Here is a 13946-nt window from a genome sequence, read left to right as displayed (position 1 = left end):
GCGTGGTGTTCGGCTTTCTCGGGTGGTTCTCTTCGGCCGAACGGCTATCGTCGAATGCTGCTGCTGCTGCCGGACGGTTGAGTAACAAGTTGGATGAGCGAGCATAATCCGAGTACGGCTGCAACGCCAACGGTGAGAGTCGGTTAGGCTTCGCAGGCTGTGAACATAAACAACTATTACGCGATACGACCACCCGTCCTGGGCGCGTACGAGCATATTTTTGTTTGTTTTTCCTTATGTTCAGCACGCTGTGAAATACGATGATTGCTTCGAACGGAGAGCGGGAGAGAAACTAGGGCAGTTGAGAGTTGAGCCGGAATGAGAATGAGTGCGGCATTCCGAATACGCATGATCGCTCCGCGCAGTGATTGGCTGTTGATTATCTGTTGAAAATAGAGAGCGGGAGAGCGGGTCACTCGGTAGCGAATGCGTTTGACACTCAGGGAGGGGAAGTAAGGCTGGATGTTGGGTAGCGTTAGCAAGCGTTTGCACTTGAAACACGGTTGTTGTAAGGATGCCAATCGGGGAGAGTGTTTTGTTGATTGTGGCCGCGCGAGAGTGAGTGCCCCTTCAGAACGCCGTTCGGCTGGAATCGGGCGCGTGCGACTGCGAGAGACGGAAAGTTCACCCAACCAATGTCCGTCTTGTGTTGCGGCGGTTTAGTTTGATTTCTTGTCTACGTGCAATGTGATGTAGGATTGTCGGTCGTGTCCGTACTAGGCGTTCGTTCCGTACTAGCTTAGTGTCAGTGATATCGGAAATAAAAAAAAACGCAAAATATCGTGAAAACTAATGTATCAATTATACCGGGCGGGATTCTGGATAGACTAGATGTAGCCTGTAAAATTCAACAAAATTTTGTTTGGCGCTGGAGTAGTAAAATCGAATCCACCCTAGCAGCTCTGTTGTGCAATACGAATTTGATGGGACGATAACACCCGAAAAAGGACCCTGGTCGAATGCTGTTCGGTGCTTTCTTGTACGCGTTCGAATTGACTAGTGAAAAAATTTTGCTGCCGGCAGATGTGAATTCTAAAAATCGTTCGTGAAAAACCAGTGCTCACTTGTAAGTCCATTCAATTACGACTGTTCTAAGCTGTGCTAACCGACATTATCCCTGGAGAGTGGGTTAGCGGTCGGCTGTTATTGATTGTGCTTTGTGCTGAATCACCCATTGAAAAAGTAAACAAAGTTGATCAAGCAACGGCAAACTGAATTGCACTGAAAAATTCTGTTGGAGGACGCCATAATAATTGCATTTTCTGCGAAAGAAAAGCGCCTCCCATCGGTGGTATCGAGGGTGTGAAACCCCTATGTGGAAGTGATTAACATCCAACAGAATCTGCTTCTACTCTGTCGCTCCCCGAAGGAGGAGCGCGGGGGTTGTGGTGAAAGTGTGTACGAGCAAATCCCACTGTAAGCGAAACGGCGGGAAGTGATAATTATGCTGATTGCATAAAAAGTGTGCCCCGGTGGAACCGCTGGGCGTTGAATAAGCGGGAAGATGCCATGCAGTGGTTCGTGAGAAATAATATTTATCGAAGGCTTACACCTGATGAATAAATAATTACATTTTAATCAACAATATTGTGAATTATATTTTACGGATTCAGTAATTTTCTGACGCGGCCACGTATTCGTATGAAAATTTATGCATCGTCGGATTTTCCAGCCAATAAACGTGCGTTGGTTTCCCACCACCGCAGGAAGCAGGAAACAAATTTTGGGGTGGCGAGAAAAATAATCCTGCACAATCGGCTGGTATTGAGCACTCGTGATTAATGTTTGCGCTGTGGTTTAGAAAAACGCACTTGGTCAGTTGGTTGGGACGTCCAAAGTGTACATTTAGCAGGGCGGGGTGAACTGGAATGTAATTTTGGCCACCCACACAAACCACACCTCAGCGTAGCGAAAACTGTCCGTGAGAGTAGAGAAAAATCATCGATAATCGTTATTAATGTGGAAAATATGCGGTGCACATTTAAGCTAAATTATTGATGACCTGCGAAGCTTAATGTCAGTTGCTGTCTCACGGTTCGGAAAACGTCACACCGGAACTGTGTACGCAGTTCTGCGAGAGAAAACGTTTTTCCAATAGGTGCTTCCCGAATGTGGGGTGATCTGAGCGGGGTAATTGTTTAATATTTGTGTACATATTCACAAATGAAATAAAAAGTATGTTAATACAAGTAGACGCAAGCGGAAATCGAATTGAGTGAAAATTGTGTCTACAGTGATCCCAACAGCAGCTTGTATTTGCGAGGTGAAATCCAGCAGTATCAGCAGCAGTAGTGTATGTAAATGTGAAATCCGCTGGTTTAATCAAATTAAAATTAATTAATTGTGTGAATATATCTGTAAGTAAGTGTTTGTTGTAGTCTGCAAAAAAAAATATACACCGAATCGCAACGTCAGTGGTGCAGAAGAAAATGAAGCAGCATAAAAGCCTGAAAGGCAGTGTGTTTTATTGATAAAAAAGTGCTACCGGTGGGTATATTCTCGTTTGATTCGGATCAAGTTGCAAGTCCGCTTTTAATTGATTCCGGTGAATCGTGGCGTAAAACAGATAAGCCGCGACTCGAGCGATCGACCTGAAACCCATACATAGGGAGAAAAAAAGTATATTTGCAAAAATAAAAACTTCTGCATTCCCCGGACTGCCACCGTACGTCCGAACCAGCGTATTGACTCTGTCACCTGAGTCACGACCATATGCAACGATGGATTTCCGGCCAGGAATTGTAACAACAATCGTTTACGGTAAGTGAGATTGGATTAATTTGTTTGCCCGTCGCTTGTCCTTTCAGCCGTCACGCGACTCATGTATGAGTCGAAAACAAAGGGAGGGGGGTGAACCATCATATCGAAGCCTTTGCAGGGCTTTGCAGTGCCACGTGAGCCACCGCCCGACATGAGCTCCTAGCGTTCGCTACTCGTGTGCTATTCATTTGTTGATTGTTTCGATTCGGTTACGCCAGTCGCCGTGGAAAATTCGAATTGACAAATGTTGGAGTGAGATGGTACTAATGTGAACTTCCAACTGCAACAGGCTTTACGTTAAATTGATTCGGTAGCGAATAATTGTAAGCTATAATATTTTCCATTGGATGCAGTAATATTACTATGTTTGAATTCACTCACTATTTCTCTCATAATAGTAGTCAAAGAATTAGCACATCGTTATCAAATGATTTTAATACTAGTGTGTGATATGATTCATTTTAACGAGTTTGTTTCATAATATCGTAATAGTATCACAATAGCATAAATAATTTATAAGCGCAACTCCGTCTTCGTCTTAGCTAAAAAAATGAAATCATCAGCATTTATATTGTGTTTCGCCTACTCAAGATGTCACGAATTAGTGCATTAAGTTGTATTTCCTGGGCTCGTAGACTAACCAAAGTTTGGGATAGGGCGCAGCGGTATTCAAACAATATATATGATAATGTATAAAAAAATTATCCCACATTAATCAAAACCAAAAAACTTCTGCACATTTTATATTTGCTTTTTTTTCAAGTTTGTTAGCTAGATTGTAAATGCTCGTTGAGAACACTATTTAAGAGTGATTTAAGAGTGAACGGGTTGGGTTTTGTAGTTGGCTAGGTTTTTTCAATTTTTGAAGAAAATATTAAATAATAAACATATTTATAACGCCTCTGGAAATATTTCTAAGAGTAGAGGAACTTTCCTTTCGAATTTTTGACTATAGGGTGAGGAACGGCTTAAGCAGTGGCGCCTATTTTAATCAGTCGAATAAAACAGACCTTTAACCTGAATTTTGATAAATATCGACAATTTCAATGATGGAAACAAAAACTTTGATTGTCTAGCTGTCTTAAGAGTATAAGAAATACCGTTAATCACAAAGAAATCTGTGAACAAACATCATTCGAAACAAATCGACCTATATTGCAGCCATTCAGCATTTTCAGCCATTCGGGTGCTGAAAAAAACCCCTGCAAAACAGATGAAAACTGCTTAAAATAGGTTCGGGGTGATTAAAATAGTGTCCCTCGATTGGTAACTTTTAATGATTATTGTTTGAGTTTGCTTACTTAGTTTTACATTCTGAAAACAAGTTCTGACAGATAAAAAGATACAGAACAGATTGATATACTTCTGTTTTAATTTCACTCAACACATTTCGAGTTTTTCGTCTAGTGGTTCAGGTGGTTCCTAAAGCTGCTTAGAATATGTTTCCTACCCTATTTTGAGTTTTTATTATTCTCCATTCATTTGCAATCATATTCATTTGATGGCTGGTTTTTTTTGTCATTTGACTGGATTTTTGAGTTTTTGTTTGTTTTTTTTTAGTACACTAAAGTCGCTTTTTACGCGGGGGATACGTGCCGCGTAAGAAAAACAGCGTAAAAAACGCGTAAATTCCGGAATCCGCGTAAAAAAACCGCGTAAATTCGGCAATCCGAGTGAAGAGAAACCGAAATCCACGCAAAAATATGTTTTTTCCCTTTTGTCCATGCATATTCTGTTTTATTTTGTCATTATTGTGAAATTCCTCTAAAAATTTTGTTTTTTTTTTATTTCGATTTTTTTTACCGCTTCGGTGTTGTTTTCAAATTAAGTTTATTTTTTCGGTCCCCGTGGTTCTGTGGTTAGCGATGTCGGTCGGTTAGCTCTCCCACACGGTTGTGATTTCGGGTTCGATTCCCGATCAGGTCGAGAATCTTTTCGAGCCTAAAGTTTTCTCGACTCAGCACTAGGGTGTATCAGTGTACTTATCCTACAAAATGCAAAATGTGCCAAAAACAATATCGATAACGAATTCTCTCGAATAATCGAGTTTATTGAGATCGCTATTAGCCCTCAAGGCTAGCGTGCGATATTGTACTAATTTTTAGGCCGCTTATCATTTTATCAATTTATTTTATTGTTGTCTCCCAACTATAACTGTTCAACTATAATGCGCATTTCCAGTCGTTTTTATTCATTTTTCTAAATTTGTTTATTTAACAATCATTATCAAAATTAAACGAAAACAAAAAATGTGACTTAGGCCTAAAACGAATTATACTTCATCCATATGGGACTTGAACCAGCAATCTCCGATGTTTCCGGAATGGTGTTTTGTTCAATTAAACTACTACGGAGATACATTTTTCTAAGCCCAATTTCACACTCTACTTTTGCAGCCTGTTCCTAGCACATCTTGATCAAGTACACACACTGCCTTGTGAGAGTTATTGTTGTGACTAGAAGAGAGTGTCTCCTCACGCGCAGAGAATAGCAGTGAGTCAGTGACTTACTGTTATATATTCTGATCGTGTAGACACAAAGATATTCTCTGCGCGCAAGCTAGTTTTTTACGGTTTACCTACAAACGGCCGAAACACGAACGGCCGAATCACAAACGATCGAAATAACAAACGGCCGAACCACAGCAGGCCGAATCATTCGAAAGGCCGAAAAATCATTGATAACCAATGATGATTCAAATAAAACCCGAAATTATTCACCTAGCGATGAAACGCAGTCTCTTTCATTCGAACTTATTATTTGTTAAAATAGATTTACACGATTTCTATAATTTCTGGTGCATTTCTTTTTCTTTCTAAGTAACAAATTTTTGGTAGCCAACATCACAACTATACCGAACATTCAAAACTTTACATTCACACACGTATGAACATATATTAACACATACACACAAAAATAACATGAAATAAATAAGAAATTGATCTTGGTATAGTCGAAACGTCACTGCACTTATTTATAGGTCAGAATCCATTATATATAGCCTCGATTATACATAGACTCGATGATATATGGACTCGATTATCATTTTAGGTTCGATTATTTTTAGTTATCCCGTTTTTACCACTCTTAAATTTATTATAGTGTGAATTTTCAGTATATTTTATGTATGCTCACCAGGGATGGTATTCTACGCGATTTTTCGAGACTCGTAAGTAATCTACGTAGAAAACTGTATTCTAGGTTTTCTACGGTAAAAAACCTCTTGCAAGTATAAAACTCTCAAACACTCGAAAATTCACAGTATGAGTCATAAAATGCCATTCGCTGCGCTGATTAGGTGTATTTAAGTAACGGGAGATCAGATATAACAGGAAAAAAGAAACACGAAGAAGCAAGGAAGTGTTTTCCCGGACTATTTTGTGATTATGGCGAAACTAGCAACGATGAAGAAACTCAAAAAAGCAAACAAAGTTTTCACTCAATAATTTCAGTCGTAATTCACGGTTCAACAACATATTTGTTGTAATCCATAAAATGCTAATGAAAGCAAAATCGCATAATATACGTCACATACAAAATCAGTGCAATAGCAAAGGCGCATATAAGGCCTGATTTCTACGGAACTATGCTATCGCTGTCAAATCTCATATATTTAGAGCGTTTCCAACATCCCAATGGTTCATGGTTCCCCTGGCATATATAAAAAAGCCCGCCAAAAACTCCATGCAACTTTAAACGGTTGCAGGAAAAACTCTTTACACCCTCGGGAAAAATAACTCTAAAATGAGTAAGATTTGACGCATTTTCGTAAAAGGTGGAACAACTCATAAACTGAGTAACTCCGTAAATATGCATGATTGAGAAACAAGGCGTTTTGAAAACTGAGTGATTGTTACTCACTTTTTGGGTACGGTATTACTCAGTTTTGAGTTAAGTAATTACTAATTTTTTGGGTTCTGAATTGCTACTTAATTTAATTTACAAATTTATATGAGGTTTCGAAGATAAAATTAAACATACCTGGGTTTGTTGTTTGTACTGACTAGAAAGCCCTAGAATATTTCGCAAACGGGAGATATTTTTAATCCGAAAACTTATGAAACGCATCAAAAACAAATTCAATCGATGGAGATTAAAAGCAACGATTTTAAATGTCAAATCGTTCGCAATTCACACAAAATAATCATCACAATTAAAAATAAATGATATTTTTAAACTTAAATTACGTTTATTCTTCATGTAATTCATCACAAAAATCTCTTTGCAGGTTTTCGTAGAATACTCGTTTTTGGTTAGGTATTCTACCAGAGGTATTCTACGTAGAAAACTCGTCGAAAACTACATGAGGTTTTCTACATGATATCCTTGATGCTCGCATACTTTTATGTTATTTTGCTTCGTGCGCTGTGCATTGTGCCTTTCGGCGTTGATCTTATGATCTTTCGGTTGCTGTATAATTTTTTTTTGTTCAATAATAACTATCTGACTTTGTCTTTCGTCCCTTCCATTTTTTTAAATTTAAAAAGTTTTAAACATTTTTCAATGATTTTACACACATTCAAAGATAGACTTTGCGATTTGTTTATTGTCTGCAAATGCATGAAGAATCGGATATTGGATACGTTCAAACTCAAAAGACAAACCGTTTGATATGATTGTTTTATCGGATCTGAACATCCTCGCCTTTTGGCTGTACATCACTTCGAGTCTGATAATACTCACACTGGGTGGAATCCAATCATTTTCAGTTGTTGCACGTGGAGTCAATTTCTGGTCTCTGAGCATCAGATCAGCATCAATGTGATTCCGGAAATAACCATAATGCGTGCTATTCAGTCGTCTTTGGTTGTTTTCCAGAAACCGAAAGTCGCCATCTTAGAATTCAAAAGGGCATCTTAGGTCGACTTTTGGCTTCTGTGAATCATTACGATTCCGTAAATACCCATATTAGGTGGTATTTGGTCACTTTTGGCTGCTTTACAGAGACTGGATGTCGCCGTCTTGGAATTGAGATGGCCATGTGTAGTTAATTTCTGACCTCTGGGTATTATTCTGGTTTATGAAATACCGATATTGGGTGGTACTTGGCAATTTTTAGCTGCTTTCCAGAAACCTGCTATTTTCCTCTTGGATTTGAACACGACAAATTTGGTTCTATGTACTTGATGTACTGTGATTTGGTTCTATGTACTTGTTTGTGTTAGCCCCGACGCCTCTACATACAAATTTTCACACAGACAGACAGACAGACGAACAGACAGGACTGCACTTTGATATGTTTAAGATATATTATTTCTTATTAAGATTGGATTCTTATTGGATTCGATTCCTCTAAATATTTTGTTAATTTGCTTTTATTCTTGCATGATTCATTGTGTTTTTCTAGATTTCAATCAAGTTTTGGTCTCTTAGATTTCTGTATTCTTGCCTCTTATGTGTCTCTTCTCCTAATTGCATTTTGGTTTGCGTATTTCCGTGGGTTTTCTATTGTTTGTACGTTCTTTTTCTGGTATTTCACCGTAAACTATAACTTATTATATGCTGTTAATGTTGCAGTTCTAATGATATTTTTATTTTTTATTTTTCTGTTTCTTATTTTTATCATTTTTCATTTCTATCATTTTTCTGTTTTTCAATCCAAATTTCTGTATTTTTTGTTATAACTCGGGCAAGTTTTCTTAACGTAGAACTACGACGTACTTTGCTTTGTGAAGAGTGTAAGGCAAGTGTACCTTCTAGAATGCGTTTTAGGGTACAGAAACGTATTTCCCTCTTATTAATCACAAATAATGAATATACTTGAATATTGCACAATGTTTTTACTGCTAAGGTTTTCAAAATAGTATGTTGCTTTTTAATACCTACAAAATACTTTTTTTTTTCCTGTATGGGCTTCCTCACTGCGACCAGAATCGTAGATCTATTGTGAAATATGCCCGGGTGTCTGCTGTATCCCGCACTTCTGTTAATAGCAATACCTCTATTGAAAAGTGGCATGCTTATTATTATTGTCGATCAGTGCTTGTGTGTAACGTGCTTCTCTTCCTTACACGCTTACTGTTCTACTATACCGATACTCGTTCATCTTGCCGAATATCACCAATTATAATTCCCTGGAGAAGTTTCGTCGTGCGTCCTTCTGGCCAGTTTTATTGATAAGAGGGACTTATTTTTTGTTAAGAGGAAGTCACGCAAAGGTATTTGTAGATTTCAGCGTAAGGGAAGGGTAACTGGTGGGGAGCCTGAGAATAAACCCATGCTTAAGTCCTTTTTGACATCGGATGGCCTGATTCTACTAAGATTCGAACCCATGCCCATCCGCTTGACAAAGCGGACTCTGTAACCTTGCGGCTACGCAGCTCCCTCGACAAAATACTTGCAATTGTGAAAAATTATTTTCTGTCGGTGAAATTAAAATTATTTGTGCAGGTAAATGTATCTAAAAAAAATAAAAATGGGCCGAAAACACCATCACACCGGAATTATAATCCTCTATCCTATGTTACTAGCACTGAATAGATTTTGAACATCATAATTATCTATAAAATACACTTATGCTATATGATAACATCTCGAGAGTAGAAATATTACAACACAAGTTTTCAATTGCGCTTATAAGTAGTACTTTTATGTGACTACTGTCATTGTGAATTATTTTCTAACATGTTTTGTGTGTTACTAGGGCAATGTTTTGATCGTAAGGTTACCTCAAACTGGTGACATAATAATTATGTAGCATTCAACCAACCACGAGTTCACTTCTATTGCTGAGAACAGGATGGTATAGTGCAACACAGTACGTGCTACATGCCATTTTTGAATGTGTGCATTGTTATTTTCACTAAACAGACCTTGAGCACTTTTTTCACTTGCAAACTAGTGAAAAACTGAACGAAAAACCATAGAAAAAGCAGCGGGTCACGAGCTCACTTTTTGCTCGCATACTAAAGCGGTGACGGATGTTATGATAGTTATCCACAGTGTTATCGGATAATGATAACTAATTATGTGATAAACAACTAATTTCTGCATCTGAATAAAATTACAGTTTCAATTTGATAAACATAATATCTTCTCGCTTCGCGGCGTTTAGTGGCCCCACCTTTTGTAAAAGTTGTATCATTCTCTCAGATTCGCAAGAAAAAAAATCGCGTTGCTGACCAGCATAACCGTACTTTTGAAGCACTTTCGGCCACGCAAAAATACAACTTTCTTTTTGTGCCCACGAAATTTCTTTTCGTGTTGACTGATGACAGATTACCAAAGTTTCGCAAAGAATGCAAAGACTCTAAAGTATACACAGTCTTGGTGCATGAAAAAGGGTCTCAGCATTATTTCGAAAAAAGCTGTAATCATACTTTTCACTAGAAAGAGGAAATATAACCTAAAAATTCTCAAGCTTGGAGTAGTAGAAATTCCATTTAGTGAACAGGTTAAATACTCAAGAGTTATCCTTGATGCCAAGCTGAACTGGAATGAACTTCTTGACAATGAAACGCTGGGTGGAAGAAAAGGTGATAACCAATTGGTTGGATGTCAAAAAGAGTTCCCAATCTAAAAGATTTATAACACCAAACGTAAATCATTCAAAAAAGCTCTTAGAGCTCAACAAAAGAGCTTTTTGTAGATACGTCGGCCTAGTAACAGGGCATTGTCCAAGTAGATATCATTTGAAGAACAATGGCCGGGCTCAGCATGATATCTGTCGCTTTTGTGATATGGGAAGCTCAACATCGGAACATCTGCTGTGCAGATCAAGATTTCTTGACAGTGGCTGTCAACCAAAGAGATTTGGTCTTTAAATCCTGGGAAGATGATTGGCTACATAAACCGTGTTTCACCTGACTGGGAGCGTGTCGGTGCAGGCACCACTCAAAAAAAGTGGTGATTGTATTTTGCAAGGGGACATGTATAGCAATTGACTGGGACATACATTTTACAAAAGTTCACAACAATGGACAACGTAGTTCTAAGTCTAACAAAACAAAAAAATATGGAGAAACTTGGAATTGTTTCTGTTCTCGTAGAATGGCTCCTCCTATTTAGTAAATCACGCGCTCTGTGCACATAGGAGTGAATCAAGTAAAAACCTGATCAGAAGTCAAAAAAGCAAAAGTTTATCAACCATGTTCTGCATAGCCTCATTTTGAAGTGTGATGCCTACTGAATCTTTTGACAGCATATGTTCATCCAGAAGTATTGTTAACCTTTGTTACAGCTGGTTGAAATCGATCAAATTTTAGCTTTTTGTTGTTGCATTCGATGCTTCCGTATCGTTCACTTTTTTTCAAAACAATCAAGTGCAACCTAGTGTTTGTTATCAAACCAACTATGGAGATTGTCAAAGAAGGTTACTTTAATCAATCTGTGAACTTAAAAAACTTATAAATAGTCTCGATATTTCCAGGGATCATTCTAATAAACACAAAAATTCTGTAAGTGAGATTTTTCATATGTCATATTATTTGAGGTAAGTTAAGTATCAATTAGTTTCAATGTAAACAGTCAATTGAAAATGAAAGCCTGTATATTTCTGGTCAAACTGGTGGTTTTAGATCATCCGAACCAATCCGAACTCATGAGTTACATCATTGTGAAAATAATCGAAAAATTTCAACTTTTCAGCTTCCGGCAGTGTTGTTGCCTTAGTTTCAAGAACATACCTCTGTCATGTAATGGATGAGTGTTCTGAGACTTGGTCAACAGGTTGCTATTGAATTCCGATCCTTTGATTACGAGCTCTAGGCCAAAATCCAGGAAAAGCGGTCAAGCATTTTCGCCCGTAGCAAAGCAAATGTTGCGAGTGAAATGTTCGTACACAGACAATGGTAATAATGCTAGTGACTTATCAGATTCTTCTGAGTGCTCAGATTGACCATTGACCATTGGAATCCGAACTACATAATCAGAAAAGTAACAAATCACTCAAAGGTGGGTTATTCCATGAAATTTTTAGTCACAGCTATTTATTATACTATGTTTTCAATCCATGATATGTTTTCAGTCCAAAAATCCTTAAAAAAAAGTTAGATCAGGTTTGATGTTCTAAGTGCTCCACTGTGCTTGTAAAGATTGAATCAGAACATTCTGATCATTTCTCAAATATGTCAGGCGTTGTTCAAGGCAGTAATTTAGTAACCACTATTCTTTTTGTTGTATTTGAATGCCGTATCTCTTACATTGCCATAAGATTACCGTGTGTCTTAGTTGCGAACGATGTTAAGTTGTTCCTGATATGTTGACAGTTAGTATCCAGAAATGTTGTGTGATTTCGTTCCATAGGAAAAATGATCCGGAAATGAAATAAAGCCTCGGAATTTCATGATCCACTGTGCTTCCAATCATTATACTATTCCTTGGTGCAATCGGCCCTTGAAACTGATTCGAGTGTGGTGTAACCTGGATCGCTAGAATCGAATCCGTGCAACGGAAATTTGTACGGTCGCACTACGTTTTCTTACGTGGCTAGATCCACAACAGTTACCGGTATATTCTGATTACTTCCAGCTTCAAGGCATGGAAACACTGCAGCAAAGAAGTTTTGATGCACAGGGTGTGTTTGTGTTCAAAACTCTTGGACTACAGTTCCAATTTGACAAAAAAATAACACCTTTTTTGAGTTATATGTAGTTCTCTCAGTTACGTGAGACGCAAAGACATTTTATTTCGCATAAAAAATGCGCAAAAACAGAAGTGTTGTAAGTGACCCCGTCTTTTTTCAAGTTATATTATTTTCTCAGTTTCGCGAAACGCGAAGATATTTTATTTTGTATTACGGATGTACTAATAATGAAAATCTTATTCCGTGATGGCACCCAGCGGAACTGGACCCTCAGTGCACTCTCAATTTTGTGTTCTTACAACACGCCAATGTTGTACAGCGAACAGCGTTTGCTTTTCAAAGCAATCGTCCACATGAACAATAAAAATGGTCTTTATCTGGACCACCACATATGTATAACTGATGAGTTTCATAAATAACAATAGTCCTACGTTAAATCTGCGTTTGTGTTTATATATTTTTTATATTTTTTCAATTTTTCTGTAATTTCGTTGTTTTTTTTTAAGTTTCTATATTGGAATTTTTATGTCAATTTTAGTTGATTGTAAATCATTTATAATTTTTTTTCAGGAAGCAAACGACGAATAAGCAAAATAAACTCACTTTCTTCTTTATGAATTGAATATATTTTAACATAAAGTTTATTTAAGATTGCACTATACATATAATATTTAACGGGGCCATCTGGGTCTTTGACTTTATGTTATTTGCAATATTAAAAATCGCTTTTTTAGTATCTGGTAGTTTATTTTCTAATCTTTCGTCATTATTGTGAAATTTTGTTTGACTTATTTTTTCATCTCTATCTTTTCACTCTTCTATCATATAGTAAACTTGTTTTGTTTTTGTCTGTTCGTGTTTTGTTTTGAAACATAGTTCCATTGTATTTTAGTAAAATTCTGGCTAAGTATTCATTTTGGTTTTTCAAAAGGCTTTGCCTACTTTGGCATTAAGATTACTTTAGCTTTTGCTATATTACGAATTTTCGACTAATATTTTTCAGTTTAATGTTACTATTTGCTGCTTAATTAATTTTGCATATTTAGTTATTTTCACGTATATCTTTATACCTTCTTGTTATTTTGCTTTTTTTCTGTTTTTGTTAGTTTTTGCTGGCAGTATACAATTTTCTTAGAACTGATTATACCTTTCTTTAAACTTTGCTCAAGTTTCCGGCATTTTTATTGTGCTGTTTCGACGTACATGCATTTTTCGAACATTTATGCTTAACTGTAATTAGGCGTCGTACACAAATTACGTAACGCATGAAGGGGGGGGGGGGTTGAGTCAGCGTTACTTATTGTTACGTAGGGGGGAGGGGGGGTAGTAGAGACAGTTACGTAACGGCTGATCAGCGTTACATAATTTTAGGGGGGGGGAGTCATGTCGAACGTTACCTATCGTTACATAGGGGGGAAGGGGGTCTGAAATCTAGATTTTTAGCGTTACGTAATTTGTGTACGACGCCTTAGACAATTTGCTTAGAATTACTTTTGTTGAACTTTTTTTTAAACATTCCATTCGTTTTTCGTTTTTTTTTTGTTTTTGATTATTAAAGTAATAAGCAATTTTCTCTATTGATAACGGCACTTCTTTTTGCCGTAGTTATGTAAAACGAATGATTGTAATTGCCCAAGTATTTCTTGGTTTATCGTGTACATAA

At 37.3% G+C, this 13946-nt stretch overlaps 1 protein-coding gene across 2 annotated transcripts in view; it reads left to right on the top strand.

Moving 5' to 3' along the window:
• Positions 1–658: 658 nt before the first annotated feature.
• The window catches only part of LOC129733200 (hemicentin-2-like), an 842839-nt gene continuing 829551 nt past the window's right edge, over positions 659–13946 (top strand). For both annotated transcript variants that reach the window (XM_055694853.1, XM_055694854.1), the window contains exon 1: positions 659–2760. In XM_055694853.1, the coding sequence (XP_055550828.1) occupies positions 2721–2760 (40 nt within the window). In that variant the 5' untranslated portion in view covers positions 659–2720. The remainder of the gene's footprint in view (positions 2761–13946) is intronic.

This window comes from Wyeomyia smithii, chromosome 3 (genome assembly GCF_029784165.1).
Source record: "Wyeomyia smithii strain HCP4-BCI-WySm-NY-G18 chromosome 3, ASM2978416v1, whole genome shotgun sequence".
Classification (NCBI taxonomy): domain Eukaryota; kingdom Metazoa; phylum Arthropoda; class Insecta; order Diptera; family Culicidae; genus Wyeomyia; species Wyeomyia smithii.
This window is presented reverse-complemented; position numbering and strand designations above follow the sequence as displayed.